At 33.7% G+C, this 23,253-nt stretch overlaps 2 protein-coding genes across 2 annotated transcripts; both read left to right on the top strand.

The window, feature by feature from the left end:
- The first annotated feature begins 296 nt into the window (after positions 1 to 296).
- On the top strand, positions 297 to 17,933 carry LOC141684345 (lysine--tRNA ligase, chloroplastic/mitochondrial). Its single transcript, XM_074489267.1, has 14 exons — positions 297 to 579; positions 855 to 1,073; positions 2,253 to 2,361; positions 2,630 to 2,738; positions 3,614 to 3,671; positions 4,148 to 4,216; positions 5,421 to 5,528; positions 6,110 to 6,202; positions 6,337 to 6,441; positions 10,703 to 10,909; positions 11,392 to 11,486; positions 12,723 to 12,813; positions 16,301 to 16,477; positions 17,514 to 17,933. The coding sequence occupies exons 1-14, from the start codon at positions 361 to 363 to the stop codon at positions 17,604 to 17,606; spliced, it is 1,752 nt and encodes a 583-aa protein (XP_074345368.1). The 5' UTR covers positions 297 to 360; the 3' UTR covers positions 17,607 to 17,933.
- Positions 17,934 to 18,270: 337 nt separating this feature from the next.
- LOC141685695 (uncharacterized) lies at positions 18,271 to 22,474 on the top strand. The gene is made up of 5 exons (XM_074490785.1): positions 18,271 to 18,379; positions 19,339 to 20,747; positions 20,885 to 21,406; positions 21,514 to 21,879; positions 21,965 to 22,474. The coding sequence occupies exons 1-5, from the start codon at positions 18,271 to 18,273 to the stop codon at positions 22,259 to 22,261; spliced, it is 2,703 nt and encodes a 900-aa protein (XP_074346886.1). The 3' UTR covers positions 22,262 to 22,474.
- Positions 22,475 to 23,253: the final 779 nt, after the last annotated feature.

The raw sequence follows: 23,253 nt of genomic DNA, 5'->3' as shown, positions 1-23,253 counted from the left end.
CAAGTTTTCATAATATATTTTTTTTAACAATAACATTATTTATAATTGTTCATTGATTACATAAAAGAACTATATATTTCAAATTTAAAAGTGTTCATATATATTTTCTATTTTTTTATTTAAGTTAATTTGAAATATATTTTCTTAAAAATAGAAAAGTGAGAAAATTTTAAGAAATTACAAAATTTTATGTAAGTAAACGGCCCCTGGAAAACCGGAGAAAAGAAAACTAGAAAATTTTTCTCCAATTAAACGGCCCATAAATTTCTCAATAAATACACTTTACCCCGAAAACCGTGGCTATACAGGGGGGGATAATAGAAGGAAGTGGGGTGCATACTTAAAATTGGAGGGGGGGCAATGGAAGCGCTGAGAGTGATATCTTCTACTACACATCCCCTGAAACACCTTTTTCGCTTGGCTTCTTTCTCCAAATTTACTCCTTCTACTCTCTGTTTTCACTGTCCTCCCTCTTCAATCACCGTCGCCTCCGCCGTTAGGAGCCGTCGCTCCTCTACCTCCGCTTCTCCGCCTTCCACTTCCGATAGAGACGCTGTTCGCTCTATCCGTCTCAAAAAGGTACAATTCACTTGTTTATTCAATTTTAGTCTTTTCTAAATTTCTGTTATTAATTTTCCTGATTTACTAGCTTCTGAATAATATGGAGTTGCCAATTATTGAAATGCCCCTGGTTGTAGTTGCAATTCTGTGGTATTGATTGATCTAATACTAAAAACTTCTACTAATTAAGATTGTAACTCCAGGCATTGAGCTGTTCACTACTTAATTACTTTGCTTTATACCTTCTATTGACTCATTTTCGATTTCTTGTACTTTGATGTGTTTATTTACAGGTCGAGGAATTGAGAGCTACTGGCTTTGAGCCCTATGCTTATAAGTGGGATAGAACTCATTCTGCTAATCAGTTGCAAGAGTTATACAAACATCTAGCAAACGGAGAAGAGTCTAATGATGACAAGGATTGTGTTTCCATCGCAGGAAGGATTGTTGCTCGTCGAGCTTTTGGGAAGCTTGCGTTTTTGACTTTACGGGATGATTCAGGGACGATTCAGGTTGATTGATACACATTTCTTTTATTATAACAAAGTATATTTAGATAATTCATATCATAGTTTGTCTAGGAGTTTGTTGGTATTATTCTTGTTACTAAATGCGTAGCTACAAGGGAAGGGAGCATGACTTGTCAATTTTTAATTATTTATTCTGCTCTATTATTTTTTCTCCCTTGCTATTCTCTTCTCTCCATTTTAAAACTCGGGAGCACAATGTTAGTCTGGCATTTTAATTCTGAGTTATGGGTAAATGGTCACCGCCTCTCTGATTGCTTTCAGGTCATTACTTGCAAAAATTTGTTACAAGTCAATCCCCATCTTCTAGTCTAAATAGTGTAGCCTAGATGTTTTGTGGCTTCCAAGTATTTACAAATTAATAGATGAAACAATTAGAGAACTTATTTCTGTATCAGTAGAAAGTAAAGATGGGCAGAATTTTCTAATCACATAGTGTACTAAAACTATATTCTATCACATCTTCTACTTTCTACTACATAGTAAACAGTGAGCCTAAGCGATTAAACCATGAAACGAGTCTCTTAAACCATTGAACTGAGCCTTTATGATGTGAGTGAGTTTGATATCTTAACGTAAGCTTGAGCCTTGTGTAATTTGTTTCCCTTGTGATACTTGTCTAGGTTTTCCTGATTTCTCTACTCGTTTTTCGTACTCGTTTTTTGTGCTGTTTTAGATGCCTTTTGTACCTTACCTTTGATGCTTTTCTATTCATATTCACATGTTATTATAAATCTTACCCGAGAGGATATTTTCTTTTGAAGTTAATCAACTGTATTTTGAGACAGAGTTACTAGTCTAAATGACTGAAATGTTAACATGGTTCATATCATTCTACAAGTTGAAAGTTTATGTTCTTCGAATAAAAATTCTTTGATCTTTTATTAAAAAAACTATCTATTTTCAGATACTGTCAATTGATTGATACCTTTAAAGTAATTTTTATGTTGAGGTTAATACTGAATGTTGTCTTTATAAGGCTTATCGAATTGGTTTAAACTTTAAAGTTGTGCTAAAAGTAGGATTTTGTTTTTAGCATCTTCCGATATAATGATTGTCACCCAATTTATCATTATGTGCTCACCTTTTTATATTTTGCTCCTTTCTATGTGAATTTGCCTAAGGAATTCTTCTTGTATACTAAATCATCAGTTCTGGTTTTAGCTTTATTGTGAGAAGGATAGGCTTGCAAGCCAGTTCGAGCAGTTGAAGGCACTTGTTGATATTGGTGATATTCTGGGGGCCAGTGGCTCCATAAAGCGGACAGAGAAAGGTGACTATTTAAACTCATGTTGTGCTAAATTGTTTTTTCACATCTGCGTAGTGCTTAATGAAGGATAGTATGTGGTCTGTGACTTATCCAACTTAAACCACTGTTCTGAGTGATATCCTTGTTATCATATACCTCTAACTTATACTTTCCTTTTGTGCCAACTTAATAGTAATTCCTTAATTTCTCTACCTTTTTTCTGGCGTACTTATTTTTCTTGTGCATACACTAAATTTCTGATATGGTTATTCTTTCACTAATTATCTTGCAGGGGAACTTTCTGTATGTTTAAACTCATTTTCTATTCTTACTAAATCATTGCTTCCGCTACCAGACAAATATCATGGTCTAACAGATGTTGATAAGCGCTATCGTCAGCGGTAAATTTTCCAAACATTCTGTTTTCCAGAGAGGGATATTCATCTGTAATTGGCAATGTTAAATTCTGTAGTGTTTCACTATAATATATCTCCAGGAAATCGTATATAGTGCATCATTATCATGTAAAAATCGTATTCCTTTTTTTGTATAAAATATTTGATTAATACTACTACTCAGTACTCTTTTTACTCATGACTTTACTGCGGGACGATGTTAGCCTGGCTGGCCTGGCCTCAGCTCTAACACAAAATCTGTTTGATAAAGGGAAAGTGGGTAAATAATTATGCAGGAATGAAAATTCTAAAATCTCACTCTGTTTTTCATGTATATGATAACCGTCATCAAGCTACCTTTCTCAATTTCCCACGTGTTTCTTCAATCCCCGTGTCTTTCTTCAGACCCCATTCTCTCATGTCCTTATCTTTCCTTTTATCCCCCCCCCCAAAAAAAATATTCATTCATTCTGCCATATCCCATGCTTCTACTCCTGTCAGTCCTACTGATATGATGACATGACAGCAAATAGATCACTTTATTTTAAAGGTGTAATCAAAGTGAAATAGTATGGATATCCATAAATCGAGAGATGGTTATTATACTAGAACTTGTCTTCTTGAATGGTAGTAACAAGAAAAATGTAATTACTCAATAATTTTCCAATGATTCCATATGCAGGGAACTCTATTGTTGTCACATATTTTGTAGTCTAAATTATATTACAACTTTTTGAAAATGAATTTCTTGATTACAATTTGTAATTGTTTTTAGCTCTTCAATATAGTAGCCACTTCCCAATTACACAACCTTTTATTTTTATGATGTTGCAAAGTGTCCTTTTGCTTATAAATTTTAACATATTTTTTTCTATGTTTAGCTATGTTGATATGATTGCGAATCCCGAGGTAGCTGAAACATTCCGTAAAAGAGCAAAGGTGACTTAATATGTTTTTTTCCCAATATTTTTACAAATAATAAAATCACCTTTTTTTATGCTCTTATACTAATTCCTGTTCCCATCATTTTGTTAGAACTTGGGTCTTGGAATTTTTTTTATTTTTTTTTGTTAAAGGTAAGAAAGAAAATGATGCAAAGAACCGTCACATGTTAGCATGTTTTAACAAGAAGCTAATTGCTTAACATAGTCCTATAATAGTCAAATTCTTGCCTGTCACTCCCTAATCTAAATTATATACTGTACAGTGTAGTGGCACCATGAAATTAAGAATCTAGTTTACAGTTTATACTTTATAGTCCTTGCCGCGCTAAGGCTGCCGTAACCTTTGAGGCTTTATTTTTTGTTTACTTCATGCTATGTCTTCTTGCCTATTGCCCATGTAAGGCTTGTCATTGCTTATATTAGTCATGACTTGGTAAAAATTGGATGCTAACCTCTGCACAAATTCAGTAGGTTGTATCAGAAGTACGCAAGACAGTTGAATCTTTAGGCTTCATCGAAGTTGAAACACCAGTTTTACAGGTTTGGAATTGTTTCTGGTTTTAGCTGTCCTGGAATATTAAGCTAAATTTTTTTGGTCAATATTGTTGAGTTTTCTGTTGAATTCCTTATTAAAGTACCTTGTTTGGGGGGTCGGGGGGGGGGGGGTTATGCAAATTTTAATTTAAAAGATTATGTTACATATGCTTACAAAAGTATTCACACATTATACCGACTGAAGCTCAAATGGTTAGACTTCTAGCTTGCTTAGTTTGACCCATAAAATGCCTTTCTCAGCTAGTTGCGGAGCTTTCCAAATAATTTCTTTTGTGCCCCATAACAAGCGACTGAAATTGCACATATTAATTTTTACCTTGAAATCTCAGATATGCATTTATCCATTGTACCTCATATCCTATTTACTTCATTATTATAAATGTATGTGTTCACATCTCAAGTTATTATCGGTTAAGATTGTATGAAATTAGAGGTTTAATGTCCTAGAATGTCGTATGTTTCATTTGAAAACTTACTTTTTCGCAAGTATTATATGGGGGTGTTCAAAATTGGTCCAGAATCATGCCCGTTTTGTTTTATGCCAAATCTGAAGTTTCAAAGCCAGGACTCAACCCAAGTGTTATAAGTTGCAGAAAAGACATTGACATAAGGTATCAAAAAGCTCAGAAATCTGAAAATTGTTGAACTATTGTATAGAAGATTTAGGATCTCTCTAGCCTGATCGCAATTTCCTTAAAATTTATAAAATTAAAATTTACTCAATTTAAATCTGCAGTTGAACTTGAGGTTACCTGACTATGCTCTGGTCTTTACCAAAAATAGGAACTTGATCGCTTGCAGGGGTCACCAAATATCAATTATACTCTTCCTTCCTTTTTGCGATTTGTTGAAAGTTCTGTTGTCCATGTCTCGAAATATTTGATGTACTCTATTTTGGAATGTTTTCACATGAGACTTGGTCAACTTGTCAGTTAATATACTTGTAGTATAACTAATAATAGTATCATAAGCATCCCTCATGATCTTTTTTGATAATTTATGGCTTTGATTTAGTTTATTGTCTGAAGTATCACGCTGAATGTACTGTGACATTGCTGCATTTTGTCTTTTTACTTCCATTTTCCTCTTTTTCCTTTTTGTGCAGTTTAGGTAAGTGGCTTGATTATCTGTTATTTTGATGACTGGTTTGGGGTTACATAATTGTTTACTATATTTTGTAATTTATCAGGGAGCAGCTGGTGGAGCAGAAGCGAGGCCCTTCATTACACACCATAACTCTCTTGGAAGGGATCTTTACTTGAGAATCGCAACAGAGCTCCATTTAAAACGAATGCTAGTGAGCCTTAGTGAACACATTGACTGCTGCAATTTTTTTTTCAATTTCATTTAGAATCGCATTTAACTCCAATTGAGATAGCTCTTGTTTTTAAATGGTCTATACTCTAGATCACGTTCCTCTAATTTCTTACATGTCTGTTTGTGCCCACACATTGATTTACATTTATGTGTAAATAGCCATACGCAGGTCAACAAATTCAGAAGTTGTGAACACTTGTTTCTAGAATTTAGCCTGCTCAAATTCTTCTTGTGTTACGGGCTTGAAGCCTTCCTTATGTTTACATATGTTACCTGTTTCTAAACGTAACTAGCTGATAATTTATTTGAGATTAATTTGAAAGAAGAAGATAGTTGGTGCATCTTCTTATCTTAATAAAATAATGAATGTCATCCTTCTTTTCATAGAACTGCTACAAATTTATAGATTATAAATGGTAGTAGATTATAATATGAATAATGCGTAGTATCTTTTCTCCAAAATCTGAAAGTTTTTTTTTAACCTTATAGGTTCTTCTGCGTCCTGAATATCATTAGCTTCTTTTATGTATATTTTAAGAACTTTCTTTTTACACGTTACAGGTTGGGGGGTTTGAAAAGGTATACGAGATAGGCCGGATTTTCAGAAATGAAGGCATTTCTACTCGTCATAATCCTGAGTTCACTACAATAGAGGTAATGTGCCTTGATCTGAAATACATTAGTTAAATAACACTGGTTTCTTTTTCATGCTTATGTACTAGCAGTAATTACAAATTTCTTTTCCCACCATACCACCACTGATCACTTCTAGTGTTAGCTTCTTACAGATGTATGAAGCATACTCAGATTATGAAAGCATGATGAACATGGCTGAAGAAATTGTAACTCGATGTGCCATAGCAGTTCAGGGAAAGCTTATAATTGACTATCAGGTAGGAAAAGTAATTTACATGTCTTCTGTAGTGGGTTGAAATTAAGTAATCAGTGGTCAATTAGATGTCCCTTAAGGGCCTTAGTTAGATACCTAACTTGAATTTTTGGTAGTTTTACTGCATATAATTGAATAGTATTTTTTGCATCGTAATTCACCTGCATTGAGGTTAAGCCTGTCAAAATGTGGCTTGCATCAATTTTGGGTTTAAAGAATGAGTCATTTTTTATGTTATAACTTTGTAGTTTCTTTGAAAATTATCAATGTTAACAGGACATGTATTAATGTTATTTAATATTTGAAGGAAGACGCGGGGGGGGGGGGATGTAAGTATTTCTAGATTTAGTGTTAAAAGTACAAGATCTAAAAGAATAATTTTTTTTATTATATTTTAGTACTGATTTTGTGAATGTTACGGGTACTTGAGGTAGCAGTCACCACAGTGTGCTCACCTCTTTGCTCCATTCCTGGTTACAAACATATGCTTTTATTCCTAATATGAGTCCAATTAATATGAATCATAGATGAGAAAATATAGCTAACCAACCCATTCGATCTTGTTGGTTTTAGCCTTTTAGGTCAGTTAACTGGTTTTCCAACAAGAAATGCTAAGTATACTTGATATATATTTTTTTATTGTTTATCTTATTAAATTTGCTCCAGATTTTTTAAATTATTAGCTTTTGCAATCACTTCCTCACTCTGTTTCATCTATTGTTGCAAATTGATATGGGGTATAACTTAAAGTTAGAAGTCATTGTGGCATGCACTTCAGTAATGTGTATTACCTTTTAATAGATGTATCAGGATCAGTTTTTTGCTGTAATGCTCGGACTCTTCGGAAAACCCAGCCGTACCCGTGTCAACACGACACGAATACTGACACTTGGATCCAGATCCGAATGCCATCCGGAAAATGGATACTTTATCTCATACAACATATAATAACTTGTCTCTAATTGTTAGTTATACAATATAATTTTTTTTCGTTATACAATATATTTAACGCTTTAACTTCTGACATTTTACTTGTTATAAATTAATATATATATATATATATTACTATTATATAAAAGACGAAATATTGAAAGTTTTGGTACGGTACCTATTTTTTGGTACACGCTGAATTTACTGAAATACCCTTTACTAAAAAGTTTTATTAGCATTAGTAATCGAATTATAATAGAAAAAGAAATAAAAATCGTTTTCAACTATAACACGTTATTTTTTTTATTTCTCTCAATTAAAACTTCTCTAAATATCACGAACAAGTTTATTTAATAAATAGAATAATAATATTATAACCACTAATAACTAATAAATTATCTTTTTCAGCTACTTAATTGTTTATTTTATTTAATTATTATTTTACTTGAAGATTTTGTTAAGTTTCTTAACTTTAGCAATCCATAAATTCCTAACTGTTTTACGAGAACAATTTAGCATCATCATCTTTATTTATCGACAACAACAACAATCTCATCTCATTGTTTAATCGTTTAAGACAATGCAAAAACCCTCTATTCTTTAATCAATGCAAAAGTCAAAACTATCTGCAGTTCTAACCAGTAGCTGTCGCGGATATATCTTGTACGGATCCACGATAAAAAATATTTGTTTTATATAATTTTTACTATTAATGCAAAGACAAATATAATTAAAGTAAGCATTATCTTACAATTCAATTACATAAACAAATAAAAAAATATTTGATTTTTGAAGTCGAATTATTTATCTATCTATATTATTATATTAAGAGTTAAATGCACTTTGCACCCTCAAACAAAGTTGAAAAAATAATTTTGTACCAGAACTTTCGGAAATACAACTTGCACCCCTCAACTTCAACTTACTAATTCAGTATGCACCCTTTTGCAGATTATAATTAAAATAATAAGGGGTAAAACATGAACTTCATTTTAAAATGTAAATAAATTTTAGTTAGAATTTCAAAAATAAGTTAAAATATTTATAAAATTGATTTCTTGTATATTAAATATTAATATTGATCAGAATATTTTCATTAAATGCACTTTAAAATCATAACGACGTCAAAGAATTTAAAATGAAATAATTACATTAAATTAAGTATACAATTAAAATATAAATAATTTTTTTTTTGAATTTAATTTTGGTAGAATTATATAATTTTTGGCGTTAATATTTAATAAAATTCAATACTCAACTATATAATATTATTCAAAAATTTTAAAGTTATTATTTTATAGCTATAATAATAAATTCAGTTTTTAATATAATCTGGAAAATAAAAAATTTAGTTTAGTTAATATTTTACTGAAATTACCATTCTACCCCTTACTTTTTTAATAATAATCGTCGAAGGGGTGCTTTCTGAATTGGCGGGTTGTAGTTGAGGGGTGCAAACTGGGTTTCCAATACTCTTGATACACATTTGTTTTTGAAACAAAATAAGAGGGTGCAAAGTGCATTTAACCCTTATATTAAATACGAAACTTTATGGTCTTTCTTTCCATTACATAATTGCCCTTTCTTAAAAAATTTAATATTTTACTCAATTGCCCTAACTTAACTAATATCTAACCAACTACCTTTGTAATTAAAATACGTTGTCTTTTTTATTTTCGCCAACTAAAACAACTTTTTCCTCTACAAATATTTTATACAATTCTTTTTAATCTATACATTTTTTAAGTAAAGCATGTTGTCTTTTTTATTTTCTCAAAATAAAACAAATCTTTCTCTAAAAATATTATGGACAATTCTTTTTAATATATACTGATCATCTATATATCTTCTGTACTATCTATGTATCTCTATACTATATTATAATATACGAAACATTAAAAATTTGGTAGTCGGTCGATCGGTACTTGCTGAAATTACTTAATTATCCTTACTTAAGTATTTTAATTTTAATTGGTCGGTTAGTCAATTCTAATTTTAATTATATTTGAAAGTCAACTTATACCAATTAAAATTCTATTTCGTATAGAACTCTAAATCATTATAATTGATATTAAAATTAACTTCTACCAATTTAAATTCTAATTTATATTGAGTTCTATATTATTGTAATTGATATTATAATAAACGAAACATTCAAAGTTTGGTAATCGGTCGTTCAGTATCTGCTGAATTTACTTAATTACCCTTAAAATTTAAAACTTAAACTACTTGATATTAATTCTAATTGACATATTTTATTACTTTAATTAATTAATTAAAGTTAACTATAAAATTACGCATTGGTTGTGTTGTTCCGATTGTTGAGCAAAACGAACAACTGTTGCTCAGACAGCGTCGAACTATTGATCAAAACAGACAAAATCTCTGAAATCAACCATTCGCATTAATTAACATATGTGATTAAAGATGTTGTTTACAAACCCCATTACCTTCTTATCATTAACGATTTAATTTATAATTTTGTTTAATTAAGATATAGTTTATTTAAGATATTGTTTAAGTTATCATTTTACGTCTCAGGGTGCATCTATATACTATCCCTATGCTATAATAAATAAAACCATGTATAATTATTAGCCGTTAAATCTTCATTAGTCGTTAGATTCATAGTAAAAAATATTTTCTATTTAGTCTATTTTTACTAATAAGCCATGGTTCGAAATTCGAATACTCTCCCAATAATATGAAAAATAGTTTTTATTTAGGCTATTTAACAAAATTCAAGATTTCAATCTTCAAAGTAACAATATTAAAATTTTATAATTTTTATTTTTTCTTAGTTCTAAACAATACATGCAATCAATTAAATAAAAATTATAATTATTATTAACGATAATACATTATTAAGATTACATTATATTAAATATATGTATTTACCAATAGAAATTACTAATATCAATTATTATAAAAACTAACCAACATGACTAAAACACTACTCTATTAAATTTGCTCTCAAAAAATATTATATAAAAATGATTTAATAAATAATATATATTTAAAAAGCCCGTGCATCGCACGGGTTTTAAACTAGTATATATATATATGTATGTATTATTTTACTCTTGTTTTTCAAAAGTTTATATATTACTTTATATAAAATGATAGATATTGGTTTAGGAAAAGTATCATATTATATTAAAAATTATAATTGCTGTATCCAAATCCAAGTGTCGGATCCTTATAAAACGTGTCCCTGAGTCTTTGATTTTAGAGTTTGAAGAGCTGGACACTCTGATTTATGTCCGTGTCGGATCCTTCTATAAGAGTCTGAGCATCATAAGGTTTTTGAACTAATTTGCTTTACATGCATGCAGGGTGTGGAAATATGCCTTGAAAGACCCTGGAGGAGAGAGACTATGCATAATCTAGTGAAAGAAGCTACTGGAATTGATTTTGCTGAGTTTGGTAGTGATCTTAATAAAGCGAAAGACGTTACACTTAGCTCACTTAACATGGGTTCCAATAATCAAGAAGCAAACTCAATTCGGGCATGTCAATCTATTGGTCATGTGCTGAATGAGGTTAGACTGCACTTTCTTGTACAAATTCAAACGCTCCATTTGGTTGATAGGTACGGGATAAGTTAGGATTGGGAATGAAAATAGAATTTTTGTACTAAATTAAAGGTGCAAAGAACAAAGAGTGCGGGTGAAGAAAGTGAAACGGTACAATTTTTTTGTGATAATGTTTGTGTAGGATGTAAGTAGGAGGTTAAAATGAGAATTCATTCGTAAATTGGTAGGATTTTACTTTTGTTTAAATTTCTATTAACAGAATGCTGGAAGGTTTGAATGTTGGCTCACAAAGTACAAATTCCATTACACTCTCACCCCAGCCCAAACAGAACGTTAGAGTATAAGAGAATTTACATGTCTGTAATATTATACAGAATATAGCTATCACAGGCTATGTAAAAGCTGTAGTATTCTATTCCAGGTTACTTGCCACCATATCAGTTGTCACAGTTAAAGTTTTTAATCCAGGCCTTCATTTATCTGTGCAGGTTTTTGAAATGGTGGTAGAACCAAAACTTATACAGCCAACATTTGTTTTGGACTACCCTATCGAAATATCTCCTCTAGCTAAGCCACACAGAAGGTACTGGGCTTTGTTCTGGAAAATGTTTTCCTATTAAAATGCCTATGATATGCTAATTACCGAATATGTTTGACCTTAACACATTTGTTAGAGTATTTTTTTTAGGTTTCTGTTGGACTTGTTGGTCCTGTTGACAGAACAAGGCTTGAACATTTTTTTATATAGTTGAAGATATTTAAGTTTTAATGTATGCCTCAGTTTGTATCATTGGGCTTCAAAATGAACTTCAGGAAATTTTCAAAAAGATTCTGAATGGTCTTTTGGGTGGTTCTTTTTTGTTTTTGTTTTATATTTAAATGATTAAGCTGATAAGAAAGAAATAACATTAACAGGTGTATGTACAGTTGTCCTTCTCAGAGTGGTGAAGATTAAGCATGCAAATAATATTTTGTTACAACAAACTAAAATTAGAGAATAATGACACTCTTTTATATCAGTAAATATGAAAGAAACAATACATGTTATACATTTTAAAAGTTTTTGTTATGCATAAGCATTGCTGTATTTTTGCTATGAAAATCATGGTCCCAACATGGAATGTGGTTTAGGCTTCCCTCTATAGGGACTTTTTCTGTACCTAATTAATGTTTTCTTCATTTTGACAAGCATACATCAACAGCAACATTATCTTAAAACTTCAATCTTTTCTACATGGTATACTCTCTTATTCATATTAAAGTGGCTAGCTATTAGCTATATATTGATTCCTTCCTTTCTTTGCTAACTATATAAACCCGTTGTACTGTTCTCTTAGAGAAGAAATTCATATATCCTGCTGACTGGCTTGTAGATTAGAGGTTGACTCAGGAGCTTTCTAGTATAATGTCTACTAGAATAGAGCGTCATACTGTAATGAGCTTAAAAAGATCCCAGGTAACTCCTAAAAACAAGGCTTAGGAGGGTTGCTGACTACTAAAGGGTAGCTTGCTTACGCACCAGGGATTTTAGGATTAGCTGGTGAGTGGCGACTCTAAAAAGGGTTTTATAAATAGAGGCATTCTATTGCAAGAATAAAACTCCACATGTGTTATGCTACATTCAAGCCTAAACTTCCTTTCGAAATATCTTCTGTTATATTTCTGATATTATCTTGAATTGCATTTACCCTTTTTTAAAAATGTGTTGAAGAGTACTTAACTGTTGTAGATAAACATTGATGCTGTTATTTTCAATTTGTTATACTCAATAATTGCTTGAAATATGACGAAGAATCTGACAACATCTAATTTAATGCAGGCATGCTGGCTTGACAGAGAGATTTGAACTATTCATTTGTGGTCGTGAACTGGGAAATGCTTTCTCTGAATTGACTGATCCGTTAGATCAGGTATGCAGTAACAACTAACAATAATCAAGCCTGTTTTACTCTTCACATAGTCCTGCTATTTGATTAGAAATATAACTAAGGAGTTTCCTGCTACAGGAGTTTAAGGGTGTGTTTGGATAGAGTGTTGGGAAGTGTTCAAATTTGGGAAACCATGTCTGGAAAGATATTGGAGGAAGGGGGTTGGGTTTGAAGGGGTTGAGCTGGGGTTAGATTTCAATTCTCATTACTTTAATTTTTTTAACACCCCAATCTGGGGTGTTGGGAAGGGTCGGAGCGTTTGAATCATTCTTCTTACTTTTTCTACTTGCTGCTGAACCTCTTCTGCATAAGTCAAAATGACAAACCATGTGTTCATTTGGGACCCACTGAAAATTGCAGAGTTAATTAATGTACATATATGTACGCACACACATAATTGAAAATTTTCTTATTATAATATTGGCATAACACTTGAATCAACTGATAATTTTACTGGAGAATATTATTATTTTTTAATAATTATATGAGTTTTGTGATATTAAAGTCAAAAATTACATCAATCTAAAACTGGAAAGCAGGGTTACGGCATTACTCTCGCGTACTGCGCACTAAATACGTTCAGGTGCGCTGTTGGATATGTACGGGGTGCACCACGGGGCGTGTTCCCGTAGTTTACAGACCCGATTCGTGGGGGTGCGGGAAGGGCAGAGACCGTATTTTTTTTGTTGACTTTCACTTACCATTTCAATTAGAAGAGCCCCAATTTTGAAGTTTGAGGGGAGAAAGAAGTTTGAGAGAAGAGATGACTGAGCTCTAATCATCGCCGTCCCTTCCTCGTCGTCGTTCCGTTCACAGTTCAATGTCATTGTCCCGTTCCTTTCCGCTGATATCAATTGGATCTGTTCTCAGTTCTCGTCATCCCCGTCTTGAATTTCTAGTTATCGATCTGTGTTATCTAGATGTGTATCGATTGATATCAATTGGTTTTAGTTTGGCTTGTTCCTCCAGAGTCTGTGTGTATCGTGTATGTATATATGGGCTTTTTTTGTTTGAAGGTTGAAACCACCAGGTTAAATTGACTACTTTAATTAATTTTTTCTTATTTACGAGATATTTGCTGTACTCGCCCCCCCTCCCCATATTTTTTAATTTGTCAAATTTCCCCTATCCCTGTACCGCTCACCCGCACACTTCCTAGCTCTAAATAATTAGTTAATTACTATTTAAATCAGTTTATAAATTTTGAATAAATTGGATATATATTCGTTGATATATCGTATTTTACTTTATTTGATATTTTGACCAGTTGTTGCTATGTTAATCGTTTAACATAATATGTAATATAGTAATATTGTTTTATATCCTTCATTTTAAAAATATAATTTAAATCCTATTTTAAAACTAATATTTAATTTAATAATATTCTAAATAAAATAATTCAAGCTTTTTGTATTTCAACCCTTGGTTGCCGAACCAGATATTTAACCTTTCATCCCAACAAGGCAATGGTTGAAGGTTGAACCCCTCATTACCCGACCCTTGCATCCAAACAAGATAAGGTTCAATCCAACCCGTCCGTTATCAAACCAACCCTTCCCCTCCTAAGCCAACCAATCCTTTCCTTTCCAGTTCCCTATCCAGATACACCGTAACGTTCTACTTTGGTTGAGATGTTCTATAGTTGTTTTCCACTGTATATGTGTTACTACTGAAGCACTCTAAAACCTCTTTTAGCAATTAAGGCTATTATGAGCCAAAAAGCTCCCGAGTGGCTTGGCTCTCGACTTGATAAGTACTTTGCTAAAGGTTAACTCATTTATAGACAAATTTTTGGCTTACTTTGTAATGGAGACGAGCTTGGTCACATCAGGTTTTGGCTGGAAAGCTCATGGCAAATTTTATGAGTTAGTTCATGATCAGCCTCATGAAGATGCTTCATTATAATGTAATAATGTTCATGATCAGGCTCAATTATTAGTTATTAAGTGTGGATTAGATATCCATTAATCTATGAATTGTTATATTGGTCACTTAATAGTAGTGTAACTGTATAATGTATACTATTATATTACCTGAAGAGAGGAATGTTCAACATTGTAAATGGAATCCAGATCGACACCATCACTTTTCTCTTTTTGAAGTTCATCAACTCTTTTATCCCTTTCCCTATATAATATTAAATCATCAATAAACCATAATGTGGGTTTGTTTTTTTCCTTGTAGATCAAGAACACAAAACTATATGCACAAAATAACATATACATATATATTAAGGAGTCCAGAGAGAGGAGATGCACCCTACTAATTATGAAAAAATATAAATTTTACTAATCACAAACATGCGCACACAGTGACCCATGTATATAGGAAGACAGAAAGAACGAGACTAATTGTTAATTTTTATATTTGTTTGTTGAAACAATTTTGTGCTTGGAATAGAATATACTTATACAACGATTAGCCATATATATGAATGTGGAATAGTGATTATACTTATACTAACATAACATTATAAGAAAGAGAAAAGAGATGGTGCAGCGGTAGTGACCAGGGAAGATAGGAAAGTGGATTAATGGTTCCCTTGAGCTATATAGATATGCTCATATATTGTAAACAAGAGTAAAACATGTAAGAATGTTGTTTGACCTGTGATGTACATGGGAGACTTATATCAGGTTGGGAACTTAGTATGATATTAATTTTTGTCATACTATAATTCAAACGACATTATAGTGTTTTCCTTTCTAGAAATTGTAATGCAAAAGATGTGATCGTTTTAAATGTGTTTAGGTATTTCTTGTTTCCCTTTCTTGTTGGCAGGGTCACTTCGTTTCTCTCTATTTAGCTAAGATAGTGAAGATACTATGCTTTTAAAAATGTGCAAGAGTCACGGCTATGCTTTTAAAAATGTTCAAGAGTCATGGCTTTATGATCACCGATCACGTATTATATATATGTCTCCTTTGTTTAATTTTGTTGTCCAGTATTTTGGTTATCCTTTTATCCCTCCAGTAATGTTTCTAATATATATCTGGCCGTAGAAATCCATCTCCATAGTTCTTTGACCTTGTAAAAAGAAGACATTACGCTGTTGACCCTGTTCTTGTCGACCTTGTCTTGTTTCTAACCAAAAATTATGAAGTGGTGTGAGCACAAGTAGAAGTTACCCCTATGATACTTAACATATTATCTATTTAATTTCTTAGAGAAAGTACTCCTAATCGGAGTTGCTTTGCGGTGGAAATCATACTTTATATTATGCAAATATATTTGAGTTTACTTGTGTCACCAGTTTTCTATGTTCCTAAATATTAAGAATCTTCTTGGTTTCTCAAGAAGGGGGTGAGGGCTTCGCGAGGTTTAAATTTATGTAGCTTGGGTGCTATCATTGCTATGTAGTACCGGCTTAGTTTATATCAACATACAATGGATGTGCTCTTCTGGTATTGTCTGATGCCCTCAGACACACATTAATTTATTATATAAAAGGTTTACAAAATTACTGCAGAGAGGACGTTTGGAAGATCAAGTGAGGCAGCACAATGAAAAGAGGGCAGCAGCTGCATCAGTTTCAAAAGTATCCTCCGCAGAAGCAAAAAAAAGTGATGATGATTCCTATGACGTGACTCTGGATGATGACTTTCTTACAGCCCTCGAGTATGGGATGCCTCCCGCTTCAGGAATGGTATGTTGGATAGCTTTTTACAGAAATTCAAATAGTCACAACCACATGCCTCCACTGAGGGTTCGAGCTCTCGACCCACTTGCCAATTACAGAAATACAAGTACTCTTAGAGCATCTCCAGTAAGGGCTTCCAAGAGTTTGCCAAAATTGATGTGGCATGTCACACTTGGTTGCCTACCTATTGGAGTTGGTAGGTTGCCAAAAGTTGTCTTCCAAAGTCGCCAACTTTTGACAACTTCCCAAAATTGTTAAAATACATATATAAGTGCAAAAAGGATGTATCTTCAATACTTATTTTACTTTTAATCCTCTCTAACGAATCACTTTTTAGAAATAATATTCCCCCGAGTCCCTGACTGTAAATTATAATCCCATGTAAAACAAACATCGGATTGGAAAATATAAAGGATAATACTTAATAGTCCAATTCTATAATTGTCCTTCAAAACAAACATGGGATAAAATTTTAAAGGATTATAGTCCAATGCTAAAATTAATACTTTAAAACAAACATGAGATAAGGTAATTTAATCCCTAGGATTAATAATGATGGGATTATATTCCCCAGAATATTCCCGGAATTGTAATCCCTTGAAACGAACATGGCCTTAGTATTTTCATGTTTGCTTGTAATGTATTCATGATTCCTTGTAACCTAGTTTTTCAAACCACTACTATCTTTTATCTGTGGAACTCTCGGTATGGTCAGGTTTGAACTTTCCGTATGGTACAGGTTTTATGTTAAATTTGTTAAATATATATTCCTACATGAATGGTTCTGAATGCAAGCCTGCATGAATATGCAACCGAATAACAGCTATCATATAATCTTTTATCTTCTTCATCTAAATAAAAATATAACTGCATTAGCTAATATATTATCCTTAAAATACATAAAAACTTTAGTTACAAATTCTAGTGTCATTTTTTTACAAGAAGTTTGTTTTTTACTAGGAAACTCATCTTTTAGTTCTGATTGCTTTAACCAACCTTTGGAAAGTGGAAAGGGTATATCTAACTAAGCTTTTATATACAGGGACTTGGAATTGACAGACTAGTAATGCTTCTCACGGACTCTGCTAGTATTCGTGATGTTATTGCTTTCCCAGTCCTGAAGATTCAGCAATAATGGTACAAAAAATTGCGTTGGATGCATTTAAGACCTATATTTGCTAGCTGAGGGAAATTGCTGCGGGGTTGCTTATTTTATTCTTAAATAACACCTTGCGATAAAAAGTTTTGGCATGTAAAATTGGTCATCTTGTAAAAGTGGACAGAAAGAAAAAGACTACTTATTTTTTTTGATAGTGCAAGACAACTTATTTAGAATTGCCTAAGAAGTTCTATACCTGTAATTTACCATAGTTATTGTTACTCAGATATCACGGAAAATTTTGTACTAACTTGTAAGACTTAAACACATTCCTGCGCTGTAGGACATTCAGATTTCAGAGTATATGATTCTACTTCTATGTCAAAATAAATTTCATTAAAACTATCAGGTTCTTCGGCTAAATTCCTACATGATTCATGTATGATGGCGGGGGTAAGAAATTTACATACTGCTAGATAGGTATTGACAAAAGTTTTGACAAAAGTTTTAGATTCACTGCTAGTACCTGCTCGACTGATTGTAAGAGGATAAATATGATATGTTTAATTCTATATAATATGTTATAATAGTCCTGACAAAAAAAGTGTATGTTATAATAGTAGGGGGCCGGTCTACAACAAACGTTTGTTGTAGACCGGTATATAACAAACACATTGGCAGCCGTTGGATCCGAGATTAAATGGCTGAGATTAAAGGCGGACCGCGGAAATTTTCAGCGGTCCGGGATAATTACGAAAATACCCCTAACCACGGACCGCGGAAAATTTCAGCGGTTTGTGGCGTTTTTTGTTTGCCTTATCCCTAGCAAACACAAACTCTCTCAAACAGATATACAAACACAGCAGCAGCCGCGCAGAAGCAGAGAAGCAGAAGCAGCACAGCTAAAAACCTAACACAACCTAACACAGCGAGCCAAAATCAATCCTCTTTCTCGCAATTAAGGTATATAATCGATTCTTTTATGTTATTTACAGTTTTATTGATATAAATTTATGTTTGTTTTTTATTGTAGATATGATTTTGTGTATGTAATTCGAATTTTTAGTGTTAATTAATGTATGAATCTTTGTGATGAATTAACATATGAAGTGTAGTATGATTAAATTTGATTTTTGAGAAATTCTAGGGTTCATAATTTGGAATTGAAACATATTAGTTTTTTAGGATTTACTTAATTAAAATTTAATTTTGATTAGTTAAATTCATTTTTAGGATATATTTAATGAAGAATTAATTTCGAATTAGTGGTTTAATTAATGGTTAAAATCGAATTTAATTAGTGAATTACGTTTATAAATTTGGTAAAATCGAATTTGCATAATTTGGTAAAATCGAAATTTTTTGAATTAATTTAGTTAATTTCGAATTTAATGAAAAAATAGTGTGAAATTAGGGTTTAGTTTAATTTTTTTGAATTAATTTATTTAATTTCGAATTTAATGAAAAAATAGTGTGAAATTAGGGTTTAGTTAATTTATTTTTTTAATTTTTAGTTAATTTCGAATTTAATAAAAATTAGTGTGAAATTAGGGTTTAGTTAATTTTTTTTGAATTAATTTAGTTAATTTCAAATTTTATTTAGTTAATTTCGAATTTGGTAAAATTAGTGTTAAATTCTAAATAAATTAAGAATTTATAATTTATGAAATTAAGGTTAATTTAGGTGATTATATGTGGTAATTATTTTAATTGTGTACGTGGTGTTTTAATTGTGGTAATTGATGAATTATGTTGACAATATTTTCAGGTATGGATAATTTTGGTGATTTCGGGAATATGTTGCCGGGTCCTAACGCGCATAATATTATTTGGGACAATCGGTATCACGTCAGTGAGGATGTTTGGGATGGTGCAGGGAGAGATGAGTTGCAGAGCTGTTCGGGGAACAAGTCATTGCACTTGTGGAAGTTAAGGAGATCACAGCGGGAATTGCTACACATGCTTGGGTTTGGGATTTTTGCAGACCCTGCTGTTGTCTTGACTACTGACACTCGGTTGATATCTGCTTTGGTGGAGTGTTGGAGACCTGAGACCAACACTTTTTTCACGAGGCAGGGCGAGATGACTGTTACATTGGAGGATGTGGGGTTTATTTTAGGGGTGCCAGTTCAGGGGGATGCGCTGACTTGTGGGGTGATAGAGAACAAGGCGGCGTATTTTGCTGATAATTGGTTTGAGCCTTTGACCGAGGAGGAGGTGAAGGAGGCTTTGTATCGGAATAACATCAAGCTGGGGTGGTTGTTTGAGAGATATGGTGCACAGAAGCCTGAGAAGAACAATATGAGGGCCACGGTTGTACATACCAAGGCATATCTGCTATTCATTATGGGTTGTATCCTCTTCCCCAGCATCAACCGCTCTTTTGTTCATGTTCGGTATATGCACCCGTTGATTAATATGCGGGAGATTCCTTATTATGCTTGGGGTGCAGCTGTGTTAGCTCATATATACCGGGGTTTGGAGATTGCTGCAAGGAAGGGCAGCAAGAGCATTGCTTGTTGTGTCTGGGTGTTACAGGTTTGGTCTTACGAGAGATTTCCTCGTATTGGCGTGCCTTTACGATCTCCCGGTCAGGAGGATTATTCGGTTGCTGAGGGATGGGCCTATGCTAGTGATACTCATGTCGGGGTTTCGAAGAAGCGCAGGATGTCAGGCCCTCACCACAGCTTACCGTTCTATAGGGGTGAGTTTGATGGTGTTGCAGGTGATGAGGTGGTCTGGAGGCCGTATGCTAGGTTCGAGGATGTTATGGACAACGAGATGATACAGGCACAGTTAGCTGGGTGCGGTCGAGTTCCCCTTGTATGTTACGACGTGGTCGAGTGGCAGCATCCGGACAGGGTGTCGAGACAGTTTGGTTCTAGTCCCCAGATTCCACGGGCACCGGTGAACATGGTTGGTTACAGGGGGGCTAAGGATGCCACGTTTGCAGGGGAGGATTGGCTGGTGCGGTGGTTTATTGATATTGGCAAATGGGCCAGGTTCTGTTCAGATTTGGATGGCTTTGTTGATGACTCGGTAGACATAGCTTCGAAGGCTGATTACATGGCGTGGTATGCTGATATATCTCGTATGCACATAGGGAAGCCCGATCCACAGCCTCAGCAACAGTACAAGACGAGGGAGTTGTATGATAGCCTCGAGGGCTATAAAGTTGTAAGTGTTTTACAAATATGCATATTTCATATTACACCCCCACACACTACAAAATTTGCATTCACACGTATTTCATCTTGATGATATGATATCCTTGTGGAATTAATGAAAAAATGTTTGCTTGTTTTTGTTTGTAGATGGTTGCCGGGCTTAATATGTTGAAGCAGCTGGATGCTAGGGTTCCTCCTGAGTTTGTGGAGGAGTTTGGGAGGATTTCTGCTACCTTCCTCACACCATTCTCTCGGTTGATGAAGAAGATCAAAGGACCCGCCTACAGACCTCCCACATTTCAGAACATAAAATCAGATTTCATTGCACCTTTGGCTGACGACTTTGACATTCCAGCCATTCCTGCCCAGGATGTCGTTGACATGACACAGCCATCCCAGCATGTGTCTCAGCCACCCCAGGCTATTACCTCATCTAGTAGGCCCGCGAAGCTTGCATCCCGCAGGATGAAAGAGGAGAAGTGGAGTATCACTAAGAGTCTCAGCATGACAAAGAAGAATGCTATATATTCAGATTGGGGATGGGGCTTCGGGATGGCGCCGAGGAATCCCGGTGGTCTTAGTGTTCAGGACTATCACGTCCATGCATCAGCTATGCAGAGTCTGGCTCCAAGAACATGGGTTGATGACAGGATCATATACACTTATATGGTATTGTTCGTTGTCTAATATATTTTAGTTTTTGCATTTATTTTACTTGTTGCATTAATTTTACTTGTTGCATTTATTTTACTTGTTGCATTCATATATACTTGCAGGGATTGCTAAGGACTCGGGAGGAGGAGATTCACACTGGAGGTATATGGGAGAGGAAACCCGTCTATTATTTCATGGATCCCTACTTCATGGTTCTTGGGAAAGGACATGTGAAGAAAATCAGAAAAGCATCGAGGGTCGGTGGAGATACATTGCAGAGGGCATGGAATAAAGCATTACGTAGCTTTACCGGGTTTTCCAGTGCTACTGTTGGTCCTTCCGTTCTCGAGGCGGACTACATATTCATCCCATGTTGTGTCGGAGATGTGCATTGGGTTTTGTTCATGTTCGGTACTAAACGATTTGAAGGTCTTATCATAGATTCAATGAATGACGAGCCGGATTATCGTGAGGATATACGAGTGGTGGTATGTTCCTCTACTATTACTGTCTTCTATATAGTCCTTACCAATTGTATATTATATTCATTCTCAGATCATAATTTCATTGCAGTCATGGTTGTTGCCGAGGCTATTGCATATGGTACACGCAGTCGAGGGGCTTGACCCTACTTCAGCCGAGGTCCTAGCTCTACCGTCCAGGCCAAAGCAACGAAACTCTAATGATTGTGGTGTTTATGTGATGAAGTACATGGACTACTTCACACAAGGATATGACTTAGCCGAGGTACCGAATTGGTCGCAGGAGGAGGTGGATACCTTTAGGTATAGGATAGCTAGGGAGCTTCAGCTAGGGAAGGCAAGGGGGATTCCCGGGATTCGTATGCGTAGGCGTCACGAAGCTTCGTAGTTGAATTTCATTTGATTTTAGGTTGTCGGATTATGTAGTTGGATTTCGTTTCATTTTAGGTTGTCGGATTATGTAGTTGCATTTCTTTTGATTTTATATTGTCGGTTTACGTACTTGGATATCATTTGATTTTATATTGTCGGTTTATTTGATTTTATTTTGGTGGATTTTGTGGATTTTGGATTGTTTTGGATTTTGGAGGATTATTTTGGTGAATTATGCTTGATTTCGGGGGATTATAGGTGTGTGGGATTTTTGTTGCCAATTTTGGTGAATTTGGTGGATTATAGGTGGTAAATTATGCTGGATTTTGTTGGCAATTTTTGTGGATTATAGGTGGTGAATTTCTGTATACAGTCTGCATTACAAAAAAATTCATGCCCAGCCGCGGAAATTTTCCGCGGTCCCTCTTTAGCCCAACCGCGGAAAATTTCCGCGGTCCGTCCCTTTGGTTTTGTTTTAGCAAACTGATCAGAAAAACAGAGCAGAAACAGAGGCATGCATGCAAACCTTCTGTTGAAATTGCTTATTTTTTGGAAGTTAGTCCTAAACTAACTTCCACTGATCCAAACCACTCTCAAAAGTCTTAAAATATGGTAATGAGAGTGATTATGAAAAAAAAATTTCATTTTTTACGTTAAATTGAAAATTCCTTAAAATAGTCAACAAAAGTCAACGCTTGTCCAAATATTGAAAAAAACCTTTCAACACATTTCATAATAATTTGTAATGTATAGTTCGACTTGTAAATTTTACTTTTCAATCTCAAATTTTTAGGTACACTTTCAATCTCAAATTTCATACTTTAATTCATAGAAAATTCATATAAATTCATATAAAATTGAATGAAAATACATAGATTCGAATGAAAATTACACGATCAATACAGTCCACTAAATTTTATGAAATATATTGGTCCTAACCAAAAATACCTAGTATATTAGAAAGACCACCGGATAACCGGTGTTGAGCAACTCCTTGCGTAGTATCCA

The sequence above is a fragment of the Apium graveolens genome, chromosome 9 (assembly GCF_009905375.1).
Source record: "Apium graveolens cultivar Ventura chromosome 9, ASM990537v1, whole genome shotgun sequence".
Lineage (NCBI taxonomy): Eukaryota > Viridiplantae > Streptophyta > Magnoliopsida > Apiales > Apiaceae > Apium > Apium graveolens.
Note: the sequence above shows the minus strand (reverse complement) of the source record. Positions and strands in the feature narration are given on the sequence as shown.